At 46.3% G+C, this 27,490-nt stretch overlaps 1 protein-coding gene across 5 annotated transcripts in view; it reads right to left on the reverse strand.

Moving 5' to 3' along the window:
• LOC137379865 (polyglutamylase complex subunit TTLL1-like) overlaps positions 1 to 27,490 on the reverse strand; it is a 101,279-nt gene that overhangs the window by 13,738 nt on the left and 60,051 nt on the right. For 2 of the 5 annotated variants that reach the window (XM_068051257.1, XM_068051260.1), the window contains 6 exons: positions 24,756 to 24,936; positions 17,094 to 17,228; positions 16,468 to 16,576; positions 14,440 to 14,583; positions 9,034 to 9,120; positions 5,936 to 6,049 (listed from right to left, as the gene is read on the reverse strand). In XM_068051257.1, the coding sequence (XP_067907358.1) occupies positions 5,936 to 6,049; positions 9,034 to 9,120; positions 14,440 to 14,583; positions 16,468 to 16,576; positions 17,094 to 17,228; positions 24,756 to 24,936 (770 nt within the window). Of the gene's footprint in view, positions 1 to 5,935; positions 6,050 to 7,245; positions 7,607 to 9,033; positions 9,121 to 14,439; positions 14,584 to 16,467; positions 16,577 to 17,093; positions 17,229 to 24,755; positions 24,937 to 27,490 lie in introns of those variants that run through there. The other 3 variants (XM_068051262.1, XM_068051261.1, XM_068051259.1) reach the window with 3 other exon arrangements.

Below are 27,490 nucleotides of genomic sequence, written 5' to 3' on the forward strand. Positions count from 1 at the left end.
TCGCAGCAATGCACCAGGTCGAGGCTGTGGTAGACCTGAAGCTAGTTCAGGCTCCTGGAAGTCCTCGAATGCGTATATGATCGATATGGAAACAGAAGTTGATGTTATTGAGCAGGAAGATCAATCTCAGTAAGAGAGCAAGGAAAACAGCATATAGAAGTTGAGAGAAAAAGGGCTGAAGATATAATTCCAGTGCCCGCAGTAAAAATGAAAGTTGGAGAGTCACAATTTACCTTTGTCGTTGAAGCAGCTACAGCAGTGTCTGCTACTTTGGAAGGAGAGTACAAGAAGCCCCTAAGTCCCATTCCCTGATGAAAAACTGGTGTGAAGCTGACTAGTTATTTCAATAATGGTATTCCAGTATTAGGTGAAGTGAGTGTTAAGGTGAACTACAATAATGCATCCTATTATTTGCCGTTGGTAGTAGTAGGACGGAACAAAGTCTCCCGATGGGAAGAAATTGGCTTAAGAACATACATTTAAACTGAGCCGGGTTATTTACGGTAGGGATCAGTAAGAGTATGTCTGACATTGAGGAAGTGTTAAGAGTGCAAAAGTAGTCTTTTGAGCAAAGAGGACCAAATGATAAAAGTAGACACAAGACCAAAGTCAAGATAAATGACAATGTACAGCCAACATTTTGCAAAGCTAGGCCTTATGCACAGTTAGAAGTGGTAAGTTAGGAGCAGGATAGATTAGAATGAACAGGGGCAATTAAAATGTGAAGAGCAGTGAGTGGGCTGCACCCATTGTGGTAGTTCAAAAGCAGTGGGGTCTATTTGAATGTGTGGGGATTATAAACAAACGGTAAATAAGGTGATAGAAAATGATACCACTGCCTACTAGTGATGATTTGTTTTCTAATTTAGCAAATGAAAAGGTATTCAGCAAAATAGATCTGACAAATGCATATTTGCAATTAGAATTAACAGACAAGAGCAAGGAATTGCTTATCATTCATGCACACAAAGGGTTGTACCAGTAGAAATGGTTACCATTTAGGATGTCTACTGCTTCCACAGTGTTCCAGAGCTTCATGGATCAGGTACTGAGTGGAATGAAAGGAGTGTGCTGTTTCTTGGATGACATTTTAATTAGCACTAACACAGAGAAAGAGCACATTGTAAGGTTGAATGAAGACCTAGATTGACTTCGAGAGTATGGCATCAAAGCTAAAAAGCACAAGTGTTGCTTCATGGTGTGAAATGTAACATACCTTGGTCACCAAATAGACGGTGAAGGTATCCACCCAACACAGGAGAAGGTTGAGGGAATTTTAAAAGCAAACAGACCAGAGAACAAAGAAGAACTTAGAACATTCATAGGAATTGTTGTGTATTATTCTAAGTTCATCCCTGAATTGTGTATTGCTCTAAGTTCATCTCCAACTTAGCTAATACATTCGCTCCATTGTATCGACTGCTCAAAGATGGAATGGATTGGGAGTGATGTGTGGAGTGTCAGAAGGTAGTGATGCTGTTTTGACCCCCTATGATCCCGAGAAAGTATTGGTTTTAGAGTGCAATGCCTCAGCGTAGTCGTTAGGTGTGGTGTTATCTTGCATAATGGAAGATGGTATGTAGAAGCCTGTAGCATATGTTTCATGTATTTTAACAAAGTCAAAGCAAAATCACTCACAAGTTGAGAAAGAGGCATTAACGATCATATACTGTGTTACAAAGTTCCATAACTACCTGTACAGTAGAAAGATCACTTTCTTAACTGACCACCAAGGCCTTACAATCATTTTTGGTTCAAAAAATGAAGTACCATCTCTAGCGGTAACACGGCTTCAGTGATGGGCATTGATTTTGATGGCCCATCAGTATGATATTAAATGTCATAAGTCAGTAGATCATACAAATGCGGATGTTCTTTCGAGATCTCCCATGAAGAGTGATTCATTTTTAACCCATGAATTACTGGTAAATTACTTTACATACACAAATGATATGCCAGTGTGTGCCAGAGAAACTTCTGCAGAAACTTACAAGGATGTGGTGCTCAGTAAAGTACTCAATTATCTAATGAATGGTTGGTCTAAAGAGTGTGATGATGAGAAATAGATCAAGGCTGTCTCCTATGAGGTTTAAGAGTCATTATTCCGCCAAGGTTTAGAGAAAGATTGTTAGAGGAATTTCATTAAGAGCACACAGGGATAGTCCGTATGAAAGCAGCAGCAAGCAGCTATTTTTGGTCTCCAAAGGCAGATAGAGATATTGAGGAGTTAGTGGAAAGTTGTTAAGTGTGTCTCAGAATGAGAAATGATCCGACCATGGTTCCTTTCATTCCATGGTCAAATACAAGAAAACTATGGGAACGAGCACCTTTCGATTTCTTTGAAGTGGAAGGTAAAGAGTATTTTGTTTTGGTCGATAGCTATAGCAAGTGGATAAATGTAGAGTTTATGCCCAATACTATGTGCCAAAACTATTGAGGTTTTGAGAAGTTGGTTTGCAATTTATGGATTGCCAGAAGTGTTGGTGCCAGATAATGGCCCACAGTTTACGTCAGAAGAATTTGAAATATTTCTGAGTAAGAATGGAATCAAACATACAGTAATAGCTCTGTATGACCCAGTATCAAATGGTGCTGCGGAAAGAAGTGGACAAATTGTGAAGAGGTCTTTGCAGAAGTGTTTGCTCGGCAGTAACTTCCAGGTTTCTCTTCGACACAGGCTAGACAATTTTCTGTTTTCTAACAGAATAATCCACAGTCTACAACAGGTTACGAGTCAGTGTTTAAACATGCTCCTAGGACAAGGTTTAGTTTACTTAAGCCAGATGTCAATAGCAAGGTAAGAGAAAAGCAAGACAGAGTGAAGATGAGTCATGATGCTCAAGGCATGTAACTTAGAAAGTTCAGTGCAAGTCAGCAGGTAATGGTGAAAAACCACTGAGGTGATAAGAAGTATGTAATTGGAATTGTTGTAAAAAGACTAGGTGTATTCACATATCAAGTGAAGGTTGGAGAGAGACTCCGTCATTGTCATGTCGATCATTTGCTTGAAAGAGGAAATCTGACAAAGGGAGAGCATTTTGAAGCCACATCGGTAAGAGGAAGGAAGTAGGGAGGAGGCATCCAGGACCCCTTCACTTCAGACAGGCTGTCTGTGAGCAGATACTGAGACACTGCTTCCGCTAAGATGTTATCCCATCATCATAGTTGCTGTACAATTCCCCACCTTTCAGTCCCTCATCTACATACCATCACAGCATCCTCTTGCCTAAAATCCTGAAATAAAAGCCACCAACAAAAAACCATTCCACAATAACTTTATCCAACAAACACTTCCAATAATACATACAAAGCAGAAGTTTTCACCCTTTTCATCTGTTTTCATGATTACTTTTCACTTGTGTTCACAATGGAGAAGGACGATGTAGGTGTAGAGATTGGGGAAGGGGATTGTGATATACTTGAACAAGTTAGCATTGAAAGGGAGGAGGTATTAGTGGTTTTAGTGGGCTTAAAGTGGATAAATCCTCAGGCCCAGATGAGATGTATCCCAGGCTGCTATGTGAGGCAAGGGAGGAGATTGCAGGAGCTCTGACACAAATTTTCAAATCCTCTCTGGCCACAGGAGGAGTGCTAGGAGACTGGAGGACAGCGAATGTGGTACCATTATTCAAGAAGGGTAGTAAAGATAAACCAGGTAATTACAGGCCAGTGAGTCTAACATCAGTGGTAGGGAAACTATTGGAAAAAATTCTGCGGGACAGGATTAATCTCCACTTGGAAAGGCAGGGATTAATCAAGGATAGTCAGCATGGCTTTGTCAGGGGGAGATCATGTCCAACAAATTTGATTGAATTTTTTGAGGAGGTGACTAGGTGTGTAGATGAGGGTAAAGCAGTTGATGTAGTCTACCGTAAGGCTTTTGATAAGGTCCTGCATGGGAGATTGGTCAAGAAGGTAAGAGCCCCTGGGATCCAGGGCAATTTGGCAAATTGGATTCAAAATTGGCTTAGTGGCAGGAGGCAGCGATGGACGAGAGTTGTTTTTGCTATTGGAAGTCTGTGACCAGTGGTGTAGCGCAGGGATCGGTGCTGGGACCCTTGCTATTTGTAGTGTACATTAATGATTTAGACGTGAATGTAGGAGGTATGATTAGTAAGTTTGCAGATGACACAAAAATTGGTGGTGTCGTAAATAGTGAGGAGGAAAGCCTTAGATTACAGGATGATATAGATAGGCAGAGCAGTGACAGATGTAATTTAATCCTGACAAGTGTGAGGTGATGTATTTTGGGAGGACTAACAAGGCAAGAAAATATACAATGGATGGTAGGACCCTAGGAAGTACAGAGGGTCAGAGGGACCTTGGTGTACTAGTCCAGAGATCACTGAAGGCAGCAGCACAGGTAGATAAGGTGGTTAGGAAGGCATATGGGATACTTGCCTTTATTAGCTGAGGCATAGACTATAAGAGCAGGGAGGTTATGATGGAGCTGTATAAAAAGCTAGTTAGGCCACAGCTGGAGTACTCTGTACAGTTCTAGTCGCCACACAATAGGAAGGATGTGATTGCACTGGAGAGGGTGCAGAGGAGATTCACCAGGATGTTGCCTGGGCTGGAGCATTTCAGCTATGAAGAGAGACTGGATGGGCTAGGGTTGTTTTCCTTAGAGCAGAGAAGGCTGAGGGGGAACCTGATTGAGGTATACAAAATTATGAAGGGCATAGATCTGGTAGCTGGGAAGAAACTTTTTCCCTTAGCAGACGTGTCAATAACCAGTGGGCATAGATTTAAGGTAAGGGGCAGGAGGTTTAGAGGGGATTTGAGGAAAGACTTTTTCACCCAGAGGGTGGTTGGAATCTGGAACACACTGCCTGAAGGGGTGGTAGAGGCAGGAACCCTCACAACATTTAAGAAGTATTTAGCTGTGCACTTGAAACGCCATAGCATACAAGGCTATGGGGCAAGTGCTAGAAAATAAGATTAGAATAGATAGGCTTTATGGACGGTGTGGACATGGTGGGCCGAAGGGCTTGTTTCCATCATGTATAACTCCATGACTCTATGACCCTTGTGCATCCCCATAATGCTTGTCTTGTGGGTGCCTTTCCCTTGATTTTCAGTGCTACCCCCTGTGGCTGCAGCATGGGTGGTGGAAGCTGCTGAGTTTCACTGGGGGAGACTGCAGATGGCTTTGCAGGTTGACCATGAACAGCTCTAGGCTTTGTGGGCCCAAGCCAACCCATGATGGAGCACTGTGACCTCCAGAGGGCTCAGCTGATACAAGTGTACCTGTCCCCCTCTGGTTCTGCACTTCTCCCTCCAGTAATGGGCCACCTTGTCCTGCAAAGAGAGGGAAGAATGTAAGTGATTTTGTTGAAATGTTTTTGGGTGATGTACCTGCCATATTTGAATAGCTGGAGGTATGTGTAAGTAGCGAGAGGTGGCTGGAAGCATTGGTACATACTGATAATGAGGTGGAGTGTCTAAATATTAGGCCTGAGCTCTGATTGCCAGAGATTCCTGATGGGTGAGTGATGAGGCTGTGGTGTATTGAGTAGTGTGAGAGCTTGGTGGAGCAGTGGGTAGGAGATGGGCGGCACAGTGGCGCAGTGGTTAGCACCGCAGCCTCACAGCTCCAGCGACCCGGGTTCAATTCTGGGTACTGCCTGTGTGGAGTTTGCAAGTTCTCCCTGTGTCTGCATGGGTTTTCGCCGGGTGCTCCGGTTTCCTCCCACCACCAAAAGACTTGCAGGTTGATAGGTAAATTGGCCATTCTAAATTGCCCCTAGTATAGGTAGGTGGTAGGGGAATAGAGGGACAGGTGGGGATGTGGTAGGAATATGGGATTAGTGTAGGATTAGTGTAAATGGGTGGTTGATGGTCGGCACAGACTCGGTGGGCCGAAGGGCCTGTTTCAGTGCTGTATCTCTAAATAAATAAATAAATAAAAAAATATGAAGATACATTCACTGACCTTGTCCACTGGTGTGAGACCATTGAACTTCTTACAGCTCGGCTGCCAGGTCCCTGGGGCCAGACTCCGGGAATTGACTTCCCTGGCCATCTGCTCCCATTCCCTTCTCGTTTCCTGTGGAAACATGGCCGCTGTCCTGTATTAATGCCTCCAGCGCTGCATCAGAAAAACTGGAAGCCCTCTCACTTGCCTGTTGCTGCGTTTTCTGTGCTTTTGCTTCTCTCCAAGTCTTCCACAGACAGTCTATAGCAAATTCTGTGCAATGAATGCAGTTCCCCTTTAAGAGGGTCAGACTGCTTTTAAGTAGTGCAGGCTAGCTGAAACACAAGCGAGCCATGCACACTACTGGACCCTTTTTTCAGCGTGTAGCCAGCTAGCAGCATGTTGCACGCTGGGCTGCATGCTGAAATCATTGAAATGAGGAGGCAGCCCAAATTTGTATGTTGCCTACCTCAATACGACCAGGCATGGGGTGATCACACATTACAACCCGCACGCCCAAAAAAGGCCCTTGATGTATTTTCCCCCAAGATCTTTTACATCCATCTGAACAGGCAGACGGAGACTCTGTAATATTTTGTTGATAAAGGTCACTTGTGATAGTGTAGCACTTCATTAGTATTTCATGGAAGTGTCAGCCTAGATTGTGACCCTGAATTTTCGTGACCCCAGCGATCCACTCCTGGCCTAATTCAAACAGGAGTGCAGCAGACGGGGTACAAAACCACCTGGGATGTGGATATGTTGAGTCCCAATCCAAGGCACAAGGCATTGAAACCTGTTTGGGAGAGAACTTCTGCTCGCCTCAAACATAGCTCATGATATCAGAGTGGATGGGACCAAGGGAGGGAATTCCCCAGCCTCTCTAATGCTGAGCAACCTGGAGTTCAGAATGAGCCCAGTATACAGCAGCAGTCGTGGGGCCCACAGGAGACCAGCCCTGTGTCCTGTCCTGGACCTCCTTTAAAATCTTGGCAGCAGTATGGTTTTCAAACCCTTTGTAAAGATGGCCAGCCAGAACAATCAAATGACTGGTGACATCTGCAGCCTAAAAAATGGCTTGCCAGCACCACTTTTCATATGCTTTTCCTCAGTGAGGGAGTTACGACCTCAGTGAGACCCTTAATGTTAAAACATGAGCTATGAACTCCCCAGACCAATTTAAAGTATGTGACAAGATTCCACGTTTTAAGACTTTTACTATAACAACTAAACTAAAAATCAACATTATCTAAAAAATACTTTGTAAGTAGTTAATACACTAAATTACAGAAAAAGGTATTTCCCTTTAAACTTATTAAAACACTTGAAACCCCACACCAAATTAATACATTACACAGTGTCCGCATTGAAGCAATATTTTTGCAGTTAAAACTCCTCCCAGTTGCAGTGGGTTGGATCTCCCTGTGTCCTTCTCAAAGTCAATGTCCTCTTTGCTCACTTCTTCCGAGCACTTTCGACCTGGACTTCCGTGAATAAGGCAACCTTTGGTGACCCTGTTGGTCTGTTTTCCTCCGCAAACCTCAGCTTTCGATTTAGGTTCATGTCTTAGCAGCCTTTTGCTGTATCATTGTTCTGAGAGCAGATGTTTACTCTCTCTCTTCTGAGGCTGTCACTGCTGGAATTTTTTATTTTCCGGTCTTCCATACTGCCTCCAGACTTAGGAAAAGCCTGTCGAATTTATCCAGAATCAAAAGTCAATAGTCATTTTCCTTTATCAATATTCAGAGTCCATGGTCGGAATTTTACGTGGAGGTGAAGGCCTGCCCACCAGCTGAAAAGTCGGGGGACAGCCCGCCTCCGCCAGGCCTGGAAGCCATGCAGTGATTTTGTGTTGCCCAGGCCCTTAATTGGCCTTGGGTGGGACTTCCACCCCTCTGAGGCAGGAAGTCCCGCATCCAAGAGCTGCCAGCCAATCAGCGGGCCGGCAGCTCTCAGTCCCAGCATCGCCACTGGGATCGGTGGCCACTGCACCCAGCGTGAGGAGCAAGAGGAACGCTGGCCCCGCAAAAGGTAAGTGGTATTTCGGGCCTTGCCAGGGACAATCGGCTGGGCCCCAGCGAGTGGGGTGGAGGTCAATCAGGCGGGCGGGGGGAGGTGCTCCAGCTGGGCAGCTTATGCTGCTGGGGAGTACCCTTTGTGGGGCACACGGTGCGCGATCAGCAGGGACCCTCCCCCCCCCACCCAGGCCTGCAAGGAATCTGCCTGGTATTACTGGGCGGCCTCCTCAGCTGTCGAAGTGCCTGGTTGCCACTGGGAAAATATCAGCAGCAGCAGGAGGAGGCCATTAAGTGGCAATTAATTGGCCACTTAAGGACCTCAATTGACCTGGAGGGGTTGGGCAGGCCGTTTTCTACCTTCCCCGCAGCTGGTAAAATGGCAATGAGGGTAGGTAGGTAGGTGACGGAAACAGCACTCCCCGCCTCCCACTCTATTTGACACCCCTCCCACCCACCCCACCACCTCCAACCCACTTCTGGGAGGGGAGTAAAATTCTGGCCCATAAGCCTGACATAGCAGAACCACCCAAGCCTTCCTTTGTTTCCAGGTGTTAAAAAATCCAACTCATGTTTGCACCTTCAGAGCCCCTGGCTCCCTGTTCATGATCCAAGAGTCTGGGAGACCGAAACCCATTGCTCATCAGATGTTACAACCTTGCATTCTGCTTTCAAAAGGGTCTTTGATCTGGGTTCCTTGTTCGCCTGGTGGCCGAGATCCCTGTCTTGTCTCTAGGTAGAGTCGGTGTGAGGTCACATATCTCCTCTGAATCCTTCTTACATTGCATTAAAAATCACAGTTTTTAAAAACATAATCATACTTCAAAGTCCAGCGTTCATAACAAGTGCCCAATATACACCCATAGTAAGGTGGGTATCTACCATTGTCCTGGTAATTAGGTGATCTGGATGCTCGAAAAGGTCAGGAGCTCCACTGTGGTTCCAATGGTGGAGCAGAATAAAGATTTTTTGGTTGCATTATATACACTGCTATTCAATATTATTGTCCTTTTTCCAAAATTGAATGAAGCAGTTAACAACAGCAGTTATAAATTACTGAATTATGTAAACATCAATCTTCAGTTATTCAGTGCCATTTACCTCAATAAGCCAAGGCTTCAATTTGCTATCAATGATAATGTCATAGCCATAACATTCAAAGCAATGTTTGTCATTGATCATCACTGGCTGCAAAAACAAAAATAAAATTTTCAGATGAAATGTGACAATCTGCGTGAATGTTAAAATAAATGAGATCTTTCAAATTGATGACAATTCACACAGAGTTTTTTTTGTCTCTTGTGCAAGGCTTATTATTAAAAGGACATTTCTTCTGTGTGCAATACAATTACTATTTAATACAAAATGATAATAAGCCCTATATTAGAGACATCACAATACTCTTGTGCAAAATGATTAAAAGCATTCAAACCCTGACAGGCATTTGAAAGCCTTTGTCTCATTGTGAGAGATTAACTCAACCATATATTTTAATTACTTCATTCAATCCCACAAAAGTAAAATACAGCTTTCTCTAATTTAATTATTGTAGATAGATAAGCTTCAGTTCCTGACTTGGCATGATTTTGTCATATAGAGCTAATTGGGCAGAGGTTTTGCCACAGAAACAGCAGTCGGGATTCAGGTCAGGAACCTGCCTCCGGTGGGAAACTGGTTAAAGTCACAATTTTTGCGGGGGTAAGACTTTAATTGATATGCAGACTGGTTCTCTGTCCAATTCGAGCCAGTAGGAGCAGGAACTGAAGTGGTTCAGATGAAGTGGAAACTGATTTAGATTCCCCACGGCAACCATCACTCAGGCTGCTGGTTGTCTTAAGGGAGAAATCTGTGGCTTGTGCTAAAGCCTTCCACAGCGGCAGGGGGAAGCGAGATATCACAGGCGAGCCAGAGGCCTGGCACCCAGCAGGGTTGCCCCTCAATACATCAGTGCCGACCTGGATCTATTGTTGGAAGCCGTGAGGAAGAGGAGGCCACAGGCGCAGATACACTCACTCCAGTGAGTCCTCTTGCCTGTATAGATAGGGTGGCACAAGGTGATGATCACAGGATTAGTGGGCCGGAGGAGGTCCCAGAAGCAGAGGGAGCTGTGGTCAGTTCCCCTTGGAGGAGAGAAGACAGACACAGCCCTGTTCAGCTGGGCACAGGAGCAGGGCCTCAGGAGTTACTGGAAAGGAGGTTCTACCTTGAACAGCAGCAGGAGATGTGTTCCTGCATGGCGGAGTTCCCTGAGGCAGTGTGGGGTTTTGGGCAGAGGATGGAGGAATCCATCCAGCACATATGTGCCACAATGATTCAGGACTATGAGTACATGAGCTCCTCCATAGAGAGAGTGGCCAACCCCTTGGAGAGCCATATGCGGCAATACTCGGAGTGCATGTAGGAACTGTGCACTGACGTCCACTGGATGCATGTGATGCTGTGTAATGTGGACTGGTCAGTGGTACTGCTGGCGCAGAGATCTCTGGAGAGGATGCCAGCTGTGCCTCAGCTGGTGTCCTCTGCCAGGCATCCGGGGCGCCTAGCAGGAGCTGAGGCAGTCACCAAGGAACATAAGAACATAAAAAATAGGAACAAGAATAGGCCATTCGGCCCCTCAAGCCTGCCCTGCCATTCAATAAGATTATGGCTGATCTGCCCCAGACCTGAACTCCTCTTTCGTGCCAGCTAATCATAGCCCTCAACTCCTCGATATTTCAAAAGTCTATCTCACTCTTCTTTAAATACTTTCAGTGATCTAGCCTCCACAACTCTCTGGGGTAGAGAATTCCAGACATTCACTCCCCTCTGAGAGAAGAAATTCCTTCGCATCTCAGTTTTAAATGAGTGTCCCCTTATTCTGTAACTATGTCCCCTAATTCGAGATTCCCTCACTAGTGGAAACATCTTCTCAACATCTTCTCAACCATCTCCCCTTGACCTTCAATGGCGTTACCATGACCTCATTACAGCCTTGGGTTCAAACAGGGACAAAAGAGCTGAACTCAAGAGGTGAGGTGAGAGTAACTGCCCTTGGCATCAAGGCAGCATTTGACCGAATATGGCATCAAGGAGCCCTAGCAAAACTGAAGTCAATTGGAATCAGGGGGAAAACTCTCTGCTGGTTGGAGTCATACCTAGCGCAAAGGAAGATGGCTGTGGTTGTTGGAGGTCAATCATCTGAGCTCCAGGACATCACTGCAGGAGTTCCTCAGGGTAGTGTCCTAGGCCCAACCATCTTCAGCTGCTTCATCAATGACCTTCCGTCAATCATATGGTCAGAAGTGGGGATGTTCGCTGATGATTGCACAATGTTCAGCACCATTCGCGACTCCTCAAATACTGAGCAGTCCATGTAGAAATGCAGCAAGACCTGGACAATATCCAGGCTTGGGCTGATAAGTGGCAAGTAACATTTGCGCCACACAAGTGCCAGGCAATGACCATCTCCAACAAGAGAGAATCTAACCATCTCCCCAATGGCATTACCATCGCTGATGCCCCCACTATCAACATCCTAGAGGCTACCATTGACCAGAAACTGAACTGGAGTAGCCATATAAATATCGTGGCTACAAGAGCAGGTCAGAGGCTGGGAATCCTGAGGTGAGTAACTCACCTCCTGACTCCCCAAAGCCTGTCCACCATCTACAAGGCACAAGTCAGGAGTGTGATGGAATACTCTCCACTTGCCTGGATGGGTGCAGCTCCAACAACACTCAAGAAGCTCGACACCATCCAGAACAAAGCAGCCCGCTTGATTGGCACACCTTCCACAAACATTCACTCCTTCCACCACCGACGCACAGTGGCAGCAGTGTGTACCATCTACATGATGCACTGCAGCAATGCACCAAGGCTCCTTAGACAGCACCTTCCAAACCCGCGACATCTACCACCTCGAAGGACAAGAGCAGCAGATGCATGGGAACACCACCACCTGCAAGTTCCCGTCCAATCCACACACCATCCTGGCTTGGAACTATATCACCGTTCCTTCACTGTCGCTGGGTCAAAATCCTGGAACTCCCTTCCTAACAGCACTGTGGGTGTACCTACCTCACATGGACTGCAGCGGTTCAAGAAGGCAGCTCACCACCACCTTCTCAAGAGCAATTAGGGATGGGCAATAAATGCTGGCCTAGCCAGCGACGCCCACATCCCATGAATGAATTTTTTAAAAATCATTTTTCTCCCTCTTTATTAGCTTTTTAGTCATCCGCTACTGGTTCCTAAAAAATTCCCAATCCTCTGGCCTACCACTAGTTGTCGCCGCTTTGTATGCCTTTGTTTTTGATTGGATACTCTCCTTGACCGCCTTTGTTAACCACGGGTGGTTCATCCTTCTCATCGAGTCCTTCTTTTTGACCAGGATAAATTTTTGCTGAGTGTTATGAAATATCTGCTTAAATGTCTGCCACTGCTCATTCACTGACCTTCCATTAGTCTCTTTTCCCAGCCTGCTTTAGACAACTCTTTCTTCATACCTCAGTAATTGCCCTTGTTTAAGTTGAGGACACTGGTTTGCTCACCCTCAAACTGAATTTGAAATTCTACCATGTTGTGATCGCTACCCCCTAAAGGATCCTTAACTACGATATCTCTTATTAATCCTACCTCATTACACATTACTAGATCTAAAATAGCTTGTTCCCAGGTAGGTTCTGCAACGTATTGCTCTAATAATCCCTGATGCACTCTACAAGTTCATCTTCCATGTTACCTCTGCCAATCTGATTTGTCCAGTCAATATGCTTAAAATCACCTATGACAATTGTAGCGCCCTTCTTACACGCCTCCATTATTTCACGATTTATACTTTGTCCTACAGTGCGGCAACTCTTCGGGGGCCGATAGACGACTCCCACCCGTGACTGCTTCCCCTTTCTATTCCTTATTTCCACCCAAACTGATTCCACATCACGATCTATTGCACCTATATCACGACTCACCACTGCACTGCAACCTTCTTTTATTAACAAAGCTACCCCACCTCCTTTTCCTTTTTGCCTATTTTTCCGGAATGTCGAACACCCTTGAATATTGAGTTCCCAGTCTTGGTTACCCTGCAACCACATCTCTGTAATAGCTATCAAGTCATATTTATTTCTATTTGTGCCTCAACTCATCTATCCTGTTACAAATGCTGCGTGCATTCAGATAAAGAACCTGAAGCTTTGACTTTTTATCATTATTACTCATTCTGGTTCTAATTTCTGCTGCACTCTTCTGCTTATATTTTCTGCCCCTTCCTGTCACACTTTAATTACCGTTCGCCTCTTCACTACCCTGCACCTCTGTTCTCTCGTTTCTTTTTGATTTTTTAAAAACTTACCTTCAATTGAGCCCTCCCCCCCACTAATTCGTTTAAAGTCCTATCAACGACCCTAGTTTTATGATTTGCCAGGACACTGGTCCTGGCATGGTTCAAATGAATGCCCCCACGGGCACCTCTACGACGAGGACGACTACCACATGCATCTCAGCCGCGAGCCACGATGAGTGAGCAGGCTGCTTCCTCTGAGGCCACAAGGGAAGACAGCTTCGCAATGGCTGAGGGCAGAGGCCATCACATTGTGTGGAGCACTAAGTGGGTCACTGGGGTGTGTTCTTACTGTCTCTGTCTACTGTTTTTCTATCTTTGCAGAGTATAAATGATGTCACTTTAAGCCAAACAATTCTGGACGATAAATATAAATGTAATATTTATGGTCATGCCCACATGCTTCTTTTTTTCCCAGCAGGTCCCCCACCTGGAAGCCAGCCTGATTGACAGGTTTGACACCCTGTTGGACAGGGAATGCACCAGAGGAGCAGGTAGGAGGAGCCTGCTGCTGAGATTGCATTGGGAGGGGGTTTGAATCTTGAGATTGGGGAGGTACAATCTAGTGGGGGCTGGGGTTGTGGTCATTGATTTGGGGAAGGACAGGGTCAGCCATCTTGCAGGGGCAGGACATGGTCAGCGATCCCGGCGGACTGGTTTGCGATCTCTGGTGGGGGGAAGTTTGATCCTGTGGGTGGAGGTTGGGTGGGGGGAGGAAAGCAGGTTAGCTTATGGAGCCAGTTGGAAGAATTCCTACTTCACATGGCCCACAAGCAGTGCTAGAAAGGCATTTACCTCGTCCATGCAGCAGTCTTTGCCTCCCTTTAGCTGCCGGGTTTCCTGATGCTGGGGAGACCCAGTTGGTCAGTGTGAAACCTGGAAGACAGATAAAGTCTGAAGCACGCAGTTTCATTATAATATTTAAATGATCAACACATCTTCTGAGAGTGGCTTGGTTGCCTGCTCCTGTCCTGCCTCTATTAGGACTGGAATTTGGTGGGTTGGAGGTGGATTGGGTTTGAGATTGACACTTTTTAAATTTTCACACCCCACCTGACCCAAGCCCACCCACTCTTTGGGGGTTAAAATTCCACCCACAGTGTTGGTTATGTACCAAGTGTTCTTTTCAATGGTTTTACACCTGTTTCCTTCTCTGCATAGTCACTAAATGTCAAAGTTATACTCACAGAAACAGCTTTGAGTGACTGTACAATCATCCAGTGAATTTCATCAAACAGTTTATCAGTGACCTTCTTTCCCCGTGTGCTTTCCAGGTAGAGTTGTAAATTTGCCACAGTCCACTTCCCACCATGAATGGGATTGTAGTCATCCTTTAAAAAAACAGAATCATATTTTAAATGTTTTCTGTCATTGCTCATAGTAAGAGTTCAAAGTAGCTTGCAATGAACATGAATTTCTATCACAAAATTACCATAATTTGCCACTAATTACCAAATTGGTAATTGTGTTCAGAGAAGCCAATGATGGTGGTATGGGAAAAGGAACATTCTCTGTGAAGCAGGGAATTGTACCAGTGTTTGGAGTGGGAATTGGAGGGAGTTGTCCCAAATTACTATTTACTAGGAATGACTAAATTAGTATTGGCAGAGGTTTGGTGCAGTTTTCTCAGCTCGGAGAAAGGGTTGTGATTCAGGAAGACTATACAAGGAGAAAAGGGGAAGAAACTAAGGAGCCGGAGTTTGTGAGTTTGTGCTGTTAGTTGGGGAGTTCACAATTTCTCCTTATGCATAGCTGGTCAATTCCATAAAGTAAAATATAAAAAAAAGGAAAAAATTATTTGTGATGAGCGGTGCTTCCTTGGTACAGCCCTGATGGTCAGGGCAGGGTTTGCACAACTTGACCATGCAAGCTAAATGACCTATCTGCAACCTACACTCCAGTCAATTGAGACTATGCAAATTTCTCTCCTTCCCTATGGAGAACTTTTGGGCTTTTTTGTTAGCTCAAGAATTCACTATGTGGGGAATCACAGGTCTAAAGTTATGTTTTGCTTTCTGCTCACTGTGACACTACAGTCTTGTAGCTATAAAGAAAAAGGAACAGTATGGCTGCGTTTGCTGACAACACAACCACTAGGTGGTGCTGTACTAGCACATGCACAAATGTAGCCTGTTCCACTGAAACATCACTGTCTGTGACGTTCAGGCAGTGCCAGGATTAAAGATGGTGCTGCTCAATTTATCACAGAGAAACAACTGCAACCCATGGCAGCACACAATGCACACATTTGATACTCAGAGAACATTGCGCTATTTAAAGTTTCATTCGAAGGACAGCACCTCAGAGTGCTACACACCCTCCGTAATTCTGTGAGGTTTCAGTGCCATCCCACTCTCTGGCCACTCACTCTCACTTCCCCCCCCCCATCCCGCTCTCCGGTCACTCGCTGTCCGCTTCCCCCCCTCCCCCCTCCCCGCCATCCCTCCAGCCACTAGCTCTAGGCCGCGGGCTGCGCCATTTCCCTCCTTTCAGCCACTTGCTACTACATCGCCCCTTCACCCCTCGCGGCCCGCTTTGTTTCTTCGGGCGGAGCTAGTGGCCAAGAGGAAGAAAGCGGCCTGTGGCCTAGAGCTAGTGTCTGGAGGGTTGGGGAGGCGGGGTGGAAGAGGGGAGCAAGCAGTCAGAGAGCGGGGGGGTGGGGGAAGCGGGGAGCGAGCAGCGGGAGGAGTGGGGGGAAGCGGGGAGCGAGCAGCCGGAGAGAAGGGGGTGGGGGGGGGGAAGCGGGGAGCGAGCAGCAGGAGGGGGTGGGGGCAAGTGAGGAGCGAGCGGCCGGAGAGCAGGGGTGGGGGAGTGGGAAGCGAGCGGCCGGAGAGTGGGAGAAGGAGGAAGCGGGGAGCGAGCAGCGGGAGGGGGTGGGAGGAAGCAGAGAGCGAGTGGCTGGAGAGCAGGGTGGGGGGGGAGAAGCGGGGAGCAAGCAGCGGGGGGGGGTGCGAAGCGGGGAGAGAGCAGCTGGAGGGTGGGGGGTGGGGAAGCGAGGTGCGGGGAGCGAGCTGCCTGGAGTGAGAGCATGCGCCAGTTAACATTTGCCTGTGCCAGTAAGTCCTGGCAAGGCAAGACGTAGGCTGCGTATGCGCAGCATCTCAGAGCGCAGGAGACCGTTTGTGCATATATGTAGCTTGGAGCGCTCTGATGATCTCAGCAGGCCTCCGCGTTGTCAGGACTCACTTTGTTTTTTTATAGCAACCAGATCTTACCCCATGTTTCTGTATAGCAACATTTGTAAGATGCACAAACATGTTGTCCAGTTCATTGGTATTTGGAGTGTATTTGACAGTGCAGAAACGGCAAAAGCCCAGTTTATACCTGGAAAAAAATTTTTTTTTTAATGTATTTTCAATGCAAAAAACAATGAAAACAACAACTGGCTACAGCATTCCAGTGCAAAGATGAAGTTACATTCTGATACTCCAACACCTGGAGACAAGGACTCCTTGTAGGGCCCAGGGAGCTCTCCTACCCCTTCTGGTTCACAAGGATCCCCAAAAAGTAACATTTTTAAACTTACCTTGGCCTCCGCTGGCCACTTTCTGGATTTCTGCCATGGTCGAGCTGTTAGGGTTAGCCCTCCCAGTTACCATTCCCACCAGCTGGAACAGGAGTTAACATCAATGCCATAGTTTCTGTAAGCAAGACAACTTCTGTTTTGCATTGCCAGATATCTGTAGCTCAGCATTAGCACCATGCTTATATGAAGTAAGCTTCCAATGGACGTCTATGTTCAAAAGATGCGTCCACTGTAGGTGCACCCATGGGCAAAGTTAATAAGCTGCAGTATCATTGGAAAATAAAGTGGTTCAGGTTTGAAATCAATTGAACTTACACGTAACATTTTAACGGACGAATTGAAGTCACTAACACATAGAAACGGAGGTCAAACTTCTTCCCACCAATTAGTAATGGACTGTCTATGTAGAGGGAGATGACGTAAGTTTCCTTGCAGGGGGTAGTCACAAAACTGAAAAAGAAATGAAAATCAATAGGGGCATCCCAAGAAGCTGGTGTTAAGTCTTGCATCTAGGGTCCCCTCAGATTGGTGGGCCTGAGGAGCTCATGCAGCAAGGTGAAGTGGGCCCAAAAGATAAGTCTGACTTTTTTTACAGGAATCCAATATGGGCTTTGTAGCTGCTTTTCTCTAACTGCAGACCTTTAAAGTACTTGTGTTCCTGCTACCATTTCCATGTGCAAAACTCTGTACTGGGATGTGACTTAGCCATACCATTGACTCTGCCTACTAAATTGGCATTTTGCCTGTCCAGTGCCTGGGCAATAGAAAGGGAGAAATATCAGGGCCACTAAGACCCATTGTGGGCACCCTACTTGAGGAAGGATGTCAAAATCATGGAAAGGGCGGGCTAACATGATATAGGTAGGCTAGCAGAATGGGCGAACAAGTGGCATATGGAATTTAATACAGACAAGGGTAAGATGATTGTTACAACCGCAGAGGGAGAAACGCATTCTCAGTTCAGTCCTGTCACTCCACAGGTCGCAGCATATTATTAAGCTTTCACACCCATTCAGAAAACAGCCAAATTAAACAGGTTAGTAACCCCAGAATGGAACAGACCAAACCAGATATCTTTAGACAACAACAAATTAACTATTTATTTAAAAACTAAATCTTAAACACTATTAAGATAAACCTATGACTAAAGACCTTATAACTTCTTATTTTAATCTAACTCCCCATTCACACACATACACTCAAAAACTAACAGTAGTTAATTGTTTTTTAAAAAGTGGAGTTTTAAAAAATTAAGAATAAATCTTAAGAATAAATAAAATAAGTAAGTTTTTTGTAGGTCATGTTCCTGATGGATGAGGTCTTCTAATGTGGAAATAGTCAAAAGCCACTCGAAGTCTTCCCGTGAACTTGATGAAAATAGTCCTTCAGAAGATAGGCATTCAACTCTTCGGCTGCAGCAAGCATTAAACAGTTCTTTGAACGATGAGCACAGCAATAAAAACAGTTTTTGAAAAATAAGGCTTTCCTCTTTACTCGGGGAATTAACTTGGCTTGTAGCTCCCTGTAGAATTTCTACAGAGAGAGAATAAACAGCTCCTTTTCTCTTCAGTACGCCTCACTGGAAAGTCTCTCAAAACTGACTGGTTTCTGCCAGTTCCACACACAGCTAAGTGGAAACATTACCAAGTGACCTCTCTCTCTCCTGCTGTTGCCCAGGGTAACAAAAATGCAGCAGTGGCACACTGTGTCTCCAGAACTTTCTCGCCCTTAAAGGTGCACTGTTTTAACATAGTCTTAAAGGCACACACACTGTTTTTAATCCAAGGAGAAAAGTAATTACATGTCCATGACATGATGTATTTTGGCAGAAGGGATAGGGTGAGGCAATATAGTTCTAAAGAGTGTGCAGGAAAAGAGGGACTAGGGGTGGGGGTGGGGGGGGGGGGGGGTGCGTGTGCATCGATCTTTGAAGGTGGCAGGACATATTGAGACAGTGATTAGCAAAGCATATGGGATCTTGTGCTTCATAAATAGTGACGGAGTACAAAAGCAGGGAAGTTATGCTGAACCTTTATAAAACTCTGGTTAGGCCACAACTAGAGTATTGCATCCAGTTCTGGTCACCACACTTCAGGAAGAATGTGAGGGCCCTTGAGATGGTGCAGAGGAGATTTACCAGAATGGTTCCAGTGATGGGGGATTTTAGTTACAAGGTTAGGTTGGAAAAGCTGGGGTTGTTCTCCTTGGAGCAAAGGAGATTGAGGGGAGATTTAATGGAGGTGTACAAGATTATGACAGGCTGAGATAAGTTAAACAGGAAAAACCATTCCCATTAACAGATGGTGCAAGGACTAGGGGACACAAATTAAAGGATTTGGGCAAGAGATGCAGGGGGAATGTGAGAAAGAACTTTTTACGCAGCAAGTGGTAATGACCTGGAACTCACTGCCTATGAGGGTGGTGGAAGCGGAGACAATCAATGATTTCAAAAGGGAAATTGGATGGGCACTTGAAGAAAATAAATTTGCAGGGTTACGGGGTTCAATTGGGGCAGTGGGACTGAGTGGATTGATCCGCAGAGAACTGGCATAGACTTGATTGGCCAAGTGGCCTCCTATGCAGTAAATGACTCTATGACTCTGAGAGCCTTTAGTTAGGGGGAGATATTGGAGAAAATCGGGCCTTTCTCATTGGAACAAAGAAGGTCAAGAGACGATCTGATAGAGGTGTTCAAAGCTATTAGTGTTTATTGATAAAGTAAATAGGGAGAAACAATTTCCACATCAGTGAGACTCTTTTTAGGCTGCTCTGTCCTCTTCTGTTCCTCTGTCTTTTTCATTTCTTATTTCCTTTTGAGTGAGAGATGATGCATGGTACAGTGTGATTTGGTCGGGAAAAAAGCCATCAACAGCTGCAAAAAGCATTTATGGTGGAAAGTGAAGGAAAAATGTAACAGACAATGCACAAAGATGATGGCTTCAGTCTTGCCAGTACTGTCAAAAAACCATGGACACAGGTCTTCATGTAGTACCTGGCTCAGTTTCCCAGTTGTGTCTTTGATGAAGTGCACTCTTCAAGTACGGAGCTCCTCATGAAGTCTTCCTGGGACCTGTGTACCCTGTAAATTGCTTGGTGGGTGGAGGGGGGTAATAAATTGAAGGGTACATGCTTTTTATATGCTTTTTTACTCCTCTCCCTTATTCTTTCCTGTTATCGTTCCTCCTCCATTATAATGACAAACAAATGAGTGCCCATTGGAAATTCCGTACCTGGCCCATTGTTCCTCACACTTTGGTGGGGTGGCAGGGAAGTATCCCAGGCGTCTCGTAGTCTCCCATTGTCTGCGACAAATCTAACACTGGACTGAATTTTCTGATCACACCGCTGGAGCAGTGGCGGGTACACAAAATTGTGGCACTCCCACTTGTCCCATGATAGGCTGTGTGCCGTGATTACATGGCAGGCGGCCATTTTATATAATGGAAGCAGCCGTCCCCACAATCACATGGCAGGGGTTGGCGGGGGCGGAAATGGAGACGGCGTTCTCAGCATCACCTGATGTAGGACCAGGTGCTGGCGCCATCTTTAAAAACCTGCCAGCCCTGCGTTCACTGTCTCCCTGCATTCTATAGACGTTCACTGAAGCAATTCTTCTGTGCTGTTCCAAAAAGTTAATACTCAGCAAGCTGCCCCACTGGGCATCCTTCTGATCATATCAGGGGTCCAAGCAAGATTGGCCCCAATTGGCATCAGTGATGCCTCCCTGCTTATTCTCCCCCAGGCTGCAAGGGAAAGGCAGGAGGTCCTTTTCCCCAGCGTTGGCAAGAAGAGGTCCTCCCGCCTGACCAAGCAAGCCTAAATGGAGATTGCAGAGGAAGTTAATAGCCAGTGCAACTGGGTCCAGTGCAGGAAGAGGGTCAATGACCTCCTGCAATCAGCAAAGGTAAGTGCCATGTTCCAAATTTGCTTGTTGTGATCTGGTTTGTCACTACACTGTATGCCACATGGGTGCCACTGACATTTCAAAGACAGGGAGGTCATAGCAGATTGCTGGCAGATGACTGGCTGCATTTGTGAATCAAGTCTCCCTCGTTCATACCTCGGAGCACGTTAGATCCTTGACTGGTTGAGTCAGTATGCCAGACAAAGCATCCCCAGGTGTTGATGAAGCTCCCATGTTGTGATGTTGACGTTTGGCAATGTTCAATATCTGCATCCTTGCTCTTTCAGAAGAAGACGGCCCATAACGAGCTAGATGGCCAGGACCAGGGGCAGAGTGCCCGACCTGTGTCCTTTAAGTCAGGCCGAAGAGGAGGCACTGTAACTAGCTCGGAGCTAAAGAGGATGCATCATTTCAGACATGGAGCTCAGGGTCCAGGCGCAACAGAGTGACTATTGCCTTTCAGTTAAAAATGCAATAGTCAAGGTGAATTAGCTCTGGCATGCTGTCCTTAATGGGATATATGTAGTCTAACCCACACATATGTTGTTTGCATTGTATCTTGCAGGTTGCCATTTGCAGGAGATCACAGACCCTGAGAGACTGACGACAACCTCTGAGGACGAGGAGCACTCAGAGAATGCATCGTCCCATGATTCTCCTGCACCTTCCACCAACATAGATATTTTCATCTTGGTGGGAATTGCTTGGCTTTACAATCAGGGTCACAATCTGGTGAGATCACAACACATGCGCCCAAGCAGCTGGCAGAGGCTGACAGCCGAGGTCTCTGACAGTCGGAGGACTGTGGGTGGCCAGGTCCAAGCTGAGCCCCAGGCTGTTGATGAGCTTTTGGTTTTGGCAGCACAGGGCATACTGGAGTTGCAGGGAGGGGTAGAGCAACATCTGGCGGAGATGCCAGAGGCCATGCATAGCCTTGAGCGGATGGTGGGGGAGTCCATCCATGCCATTACTGCTGGCCTGTCCCAGGCATACGAGTGCATGGCTTCACCCATTGAGAGGTTGGCGACCCTCTTGGAGAACCACATTCTACAGATGTACCAGGACCTGCAAACCCTCACCTTGGCCATGAGGTCCACTCAGTAGTGGCAGGGTGAGAGAAGGACCAGGAGGCCAAAGAATTATCCAGCTCCTAGTCCTTCTCTGGTGAGCAGGGAGGCTCCAAGGAGCCTCGAGAGGGAGGAAGAGAGGATGCGCTCCACATTTCGGGTCTCCCCTCAGGGTGATTCGAGTGTGCACACCGGCTCCTCATCCCCTCCGCCAGTGAGCCACGCTCCAGCAGCCGCGACATCTGAGTGCACTCCTGCATCAGTGGAGGAAACCTTCAGGCAGCCGGGGCCCTTCAGGCGCCCAGAGGACGCCCGCTGAAGTCATTCCAAGCCAAGGGGCATCATGATCAGCAGCCTGCCTCCAGTCCAGCTGCTGTTGCAGGGGGATATACCAGGCAGGAGCATACACAAACATATAAAAAAGACACCTTGACACAGATGGGTATTTACGGGTGAAAGATATCTCATGTGTAATGTAAATAAAAGTTCATTGGCGCAAATCTTCAGCCTTCATAGATGAATAATCGCATTTCACCATGGTGTGAGTGCAACTACAGGAATCCTTACTACATTGGCAAAGTGACCACTGACATCATGAACATGCCAAAAAGCATGATTGTTTCATTACTCGAATAATGTCACATGGGCATTGGCTGAATTGGATGTTGCCATTCATGCTGGAGGGCAAGATAGTACAGAAGCAGAAAACTTGACAATACATGCATGAGGGTGAGTTTTGGTCAGAAGTATATTTATTGCAAGTCATGGATTTCGGAAACGCTCCATTATAAGGCTCTGCCCTGCCTCCCTTGCGTGCTGCTCAAGATGTCTGCCCTCAATCACTCTGCTAGGATCTTCCATGGCTGATTGGCTTTGTGTGCCCTCTATGTCCTCTGCGTCAGAGGAAGTTTTACATGTCTTCCTCTGTCAATGCCTCCCCCCACTATTGTGCAATGTTATACAAAATGCAGCAGACCACAGCGATATGCCCAACCTTCTGTGGGGCATACTGAAGGGCTCTACCAGATCTATTGAGGTAGCAGAAGCGCATCTTCAGCATACCAATGGCCACTCGATGGTCGCTCTGGTGGAACGTGACAGGCATTGTAATGCTGTTCTGCATCATTGCTGGGGTTCCTTACAGGCATCAGAAGCCATGTCTTCAATGGGTATCCCTTATCCCTGTGAAGGTGAGTGGAGGGGGTGATAAGATGTGGCACCTGGGACTGACGAAGTATGAATGAGTCATGGCAGTTTCCCGGGAAGGGGACACACACTTGTAGGAAGCATTTTTTCTGGTTGCATACTAGTTGTACATTGATGGAATGAAACCCCTTCCTGTTGATGAAGGCGGCTGGTTGGTCTGTGGGAGCCTTGATGGCCACGTGTGCAATCGATCACACCATGGACCTGTGGGAGTTCCGCAATGGCCCCAATTCCAATGGCCCTCTCGGCCTGACTCTCAGGGTCTGTCCCATAGCGTACATACTCTCTGGGCCTCCTGACATACCTGCAGATGTCTGAGTGGAACTGCCGGAGAAGACTGCAGCTGTCCAGAGAGGCCGTCACCAACCTCTGCGCACTGCTTAAAGAAGATTTGCGACCAATGGGTTTTGGTGGTTACCCTATGCCTGTGGCCCTGAAGATCGCTGTGACCCTAAATTTTTATGCCTCTGGATCATTCCAGGGATCCACCGGGGATTTGTGTGGGGTCTCTCAATCCGCAGTGCACCGCTGCATCAAGGAGATGACCAATGCTCTCTGGACAGCCGCAGTCTTCTCTGGCAGTTCCGCTGAGACATCTGCAGGTATGTCAGGTGAGTTCTACATACTCGCTGCTGTAACTGTGCTCTTCATTACGTTCTCAGCTACTGCTGTTCACTTCTAAGAGGCTCCTCCTGCACTGCAGCTGCCTCTTGGGCCCGCCTCCAGCAGATTCACCTCAGCACAGCACTGGGATCCAAGAAAACGGGGTGAATCATACCCATCTCTATCCTTCTTGGACCTTCGGCTTCCTTTAAAGGTTAAATTTACCAATCTCTGCAATGAATATGTTGGAATTTTAGTTCCGGGAAGTCTACATTAGCTCCATGGTATGGATTGATGTTGGACCTGCACCATTTCCAAAAGTGCGGGCCGTCATGAGCAGACCAACATTTCAGTGCCCTGCACTGGCCTTCCAAAAGAAAACCACCGCTACACTTGCCAAGTTTTCCCAACCACCACCCTGCTGCCCTGTCACAGACACACCACTTGCAGAGTTCTCCCAACCACCCACCCTCTGCCTCGTCACAGTCACACCACTTGCAGAGTTCTCCAAAATGCCCCTCACAGACAATGGAGTTGCAGAGTTCTTCCAATCAAACACTTCCCCCAGATAGCAGCGTTAGAGTGAATTACCCTTTCGAGTCACTGATGACTCTCACCTTGGTGCCACCAGCATTTTAAAGACACGAATCTGAAGGTACGTAAGTGCTGCAAACCCAACACAAGATTGCGAACGCCTGGTAAGATCGCTATTAATTATATTCAGATATATGCTAAAGAATGTTTAACATATGTAAATACCAATGCTGTCACAGCGGTGCGGAAATCCCGCCACAGCACTTTGCCGCCTCCGACAGAATCAGAATGCAGCATTACGGCGTTGAGTTCTGTGGTGGACGAATCCACACCAATTCCCCCACCCAAAAAAACACCTGACAGAGGAGCCTAAAATGCAGCCCACAAATGTTCCCAAAATTCATTCCCAGCTCCAGTAATTGGTAGGCAAAGTTTCATCACTCCAGGCTCAAATGTTCCACACCTCCACCAGTCTCAGCTGTTACTGGCAACTGGTATACAGTAAAAAAAATTCTAAGTTACCCCTGTGTATTGCAAGCATAACTCCTGAAATTTCAACACATCAACTCCACTGTGTCTTATTTTGGTATATTCCCCATAAGTTCCTATGGAGCTTATTTACTTTCACAGAGTTAAAATCAGGCCCTATATTTCTATACTCACTTAGGGGCTTTGTTGTCACGAGACCATTTCTTGATTTGTGAGAGCTTGTTGATAAGGAATATTCCTTTTCCCTGAGCCTTTCCACAGGGTTTCATAATCCAGGTGCTGGATGGATTCCTCCTAAATTCTTCCACAAACATGTTATAGTCTGCCGGTAGCATAAATGTAACTGGAACAAAATCTTTAAAAACAAATAATGAATCCTTGAAAAATGCAATTTATGTAACAGTAAATCCAGGTGCATCACAACCAGACCGTGTCAGTGTAAAAAGTACTACCTGCAACTTGCATCAAAAATACTGGGTAGCACAATGTCAATCACATTGGTGCAAAATTTGCAGCACTTGGGCTTAAGGGTCAGAAACCTACCTTAAAATAATGTTTTAGGGCAAATCCTTGATTATCATCACTGGCATGAAGTCACAGTAGTTTAATGGTTAAAATATACTTTAAAAACTGAATTGTGCCAGTTTTTGGGCGCGGGGATCATGACACACAGTTAACCTATGCCCGATCGAAGTGATGCAGACAGTATAGGGGCCCAGGTGTATGTGTGAGTAGCAGGAGTTACAGCTGGCTTGCATTTCTTAAAGCCAGCCTGCACCTCTTTAAAGGGTGATGTATTCTGGTTGCAACAAGTGGTGGAACTGTATCAAAAAGTGTTTTTGAGAGGAAATAAAGAACACCGATGGGAGAGGCAATGTCCTATTTCCACAGAGGTCCATAGGCCCTCAGGCATACACTGTGAGGGGAATGGGAGCAGGTAACCACGGAGGTCAGTTCAAGGAGTATGGTCCCAAGGACCTGGCTGCAGTGCTGCAAAAAGTTCAATGACCTCACACAATTGGTCCAAGGTCAGTGAATGCATCCTGTTACGGCCACGTGATGAGGGGTTTGGGTGGTTCCCACTGTTCAACTCCCACCTGCCCGCAGCAAGTGTTTTTGTTATTAGGGTTTTAACCCTTTTGTGTTTTATTTGCCAAATAAACAGACAGCAACAGGCTTTCTTGTAGGTTTAAAACAGAAGATTAATTATTTATTGAGCAATATGCCTTATCCCAATCTTGTCGCAACTGCACCCACTCACGCATTCACTCGCGCACACACAGATGATAGTGAGGAAAAGGGGTAAGTGGTTTTTAAATGAATTAGGGTTTTGGAGTTCACGGTAAACCTGTTCAATTTTCTTGGCAGTCAATTTCTCTTTAGTTGCAGATCTGAGGTGTTTGTAGATTTGTGTGTTTGAAAGCTCAGTTTGAAGACAGAGGATTACTTCCAATTCACTGCACAGGTTGAAATGTAGCAGGGCGCATTCTTTTTTGGCTTGTTGGATTTTTCTCCCAGCTCTCAGTTGGACAAGCTTTTGTGATACTTCTTCCTGAGTCTCCCACCCTCTCTCCTCAAGGAGCTACCTTAAAAGTTAAAAGTTTCGCACATCTCACCTCAGGGAGATAGAGAGTTTCCTCCCTGTGGTGACCGACAATGGCCCAGTGGCTACTTCACGCCTTCTTTGTTTCAGAAGAACCCATTCAGTTCACAAATGTCTCTTGATGGATTCAGGATGGGTGTAATTGACACCTCTTAGCTTTGAATGTATCCTTTTGTCCCTGCCAGACAGCAGACAGGTTGAATACGCAAACTAGGTCTTTTGAACATTGGTGGCCATTTTGAAACACATTGCCAACTGTTTTTTTAAAAAGTCCATTTTTATAACTCTTCAGGGTGAGTTCTTGTAGTTTCAATCACTGAGCCAGACTGGGGGAAAGGACAGCACATGTACCAGCTCCCCAGAGGGCGAGGTTGCAGATGAGAACTCAGATGAGGACTTTGATGTGGCAGTGTATGGGAAATGGCTGATGGGTATGCACACAGAGCCTGTTGTCACTGTTGAGGAGCATGGACGGGTGCGTCTCCAGTTTGGCACAGAGCTTCACATAGGGCTTGGAGCCCAACTTTCCAATGTGGAAATGGTGGCCAACTCCATGACATGTGGACCCAGACATGATGAAGTATCTGGGGACCGATGCCTCAGCTTCCATTGCAGAACAGCCAGAATCAGTGAAAGATCAGACTGAGGTCATGAGATCCATGTTTGTTCCCATATAAGCCCAGCTTGGTGCCATGCAGGCTCAGACTGCTGCCTTCATGGCTGCAGATACCAGTGTTCAAAGGGGCCTTTAGATTCTCAAAGCATTCCAGTAATCTTTGCTCCTGCAGATTACTAGGATTGCTCAGGCACTGCTTTGGGGTTTGGCAGTGGTTCTGTGGTGCAAGAACCTGTTATCCTCTCACAGCAGGACAGAATTCATGCTTCCAGCATCGTCACTCCGCCAGTGACCCTGCTGATGCCTCTCAGCCAACCAATCCAGACTATTTTCATCCATACTGAGGTCATCCTGCAAGGCGATCTACAGTCTCCCCCAAGGAAAGTTGCAGCCTTCTGCCAGACATGCTGCAGTCATGGGGATAGCACTGCGTAGGAACACTCGGCCAGGCATATGCGCCTGCAGGACAGGCACTAAGGGAAGGCACAAGGGTGAATACTTCCATTTTATATGTATTATTGGATATATTGTTGGATAAAGTTATGAAATGCTGTTTTTGTGATGTCTTTTATTTCAGGTTTTTGGCCAGGAGGACACTGTATAGCAGGCCCATAGCAGAGGGATGGAAAGATGGGGAGGTGTGGAGCAATGTTAATGTGGGGATGTTTTCTTGGGAACCAGATTCTGATT

The sequence above is a fragment of the Heterodontus francisci genome, chromosome 18 (genome assembly GCF_036365525.1).
Source record: "Heterodontus francisci isolate sHetFra1 chromosome 18, sHetFra1.hap1, whole genome shotgun sequence".
In the NCBI taxonomy this organism is placed as follows: Eukaryota; Metazoa; Chordata; class Chondrichthyes; order Heterodontiformes; family Heterodontidae; genus Heterodontus; species Heterodontus francisci.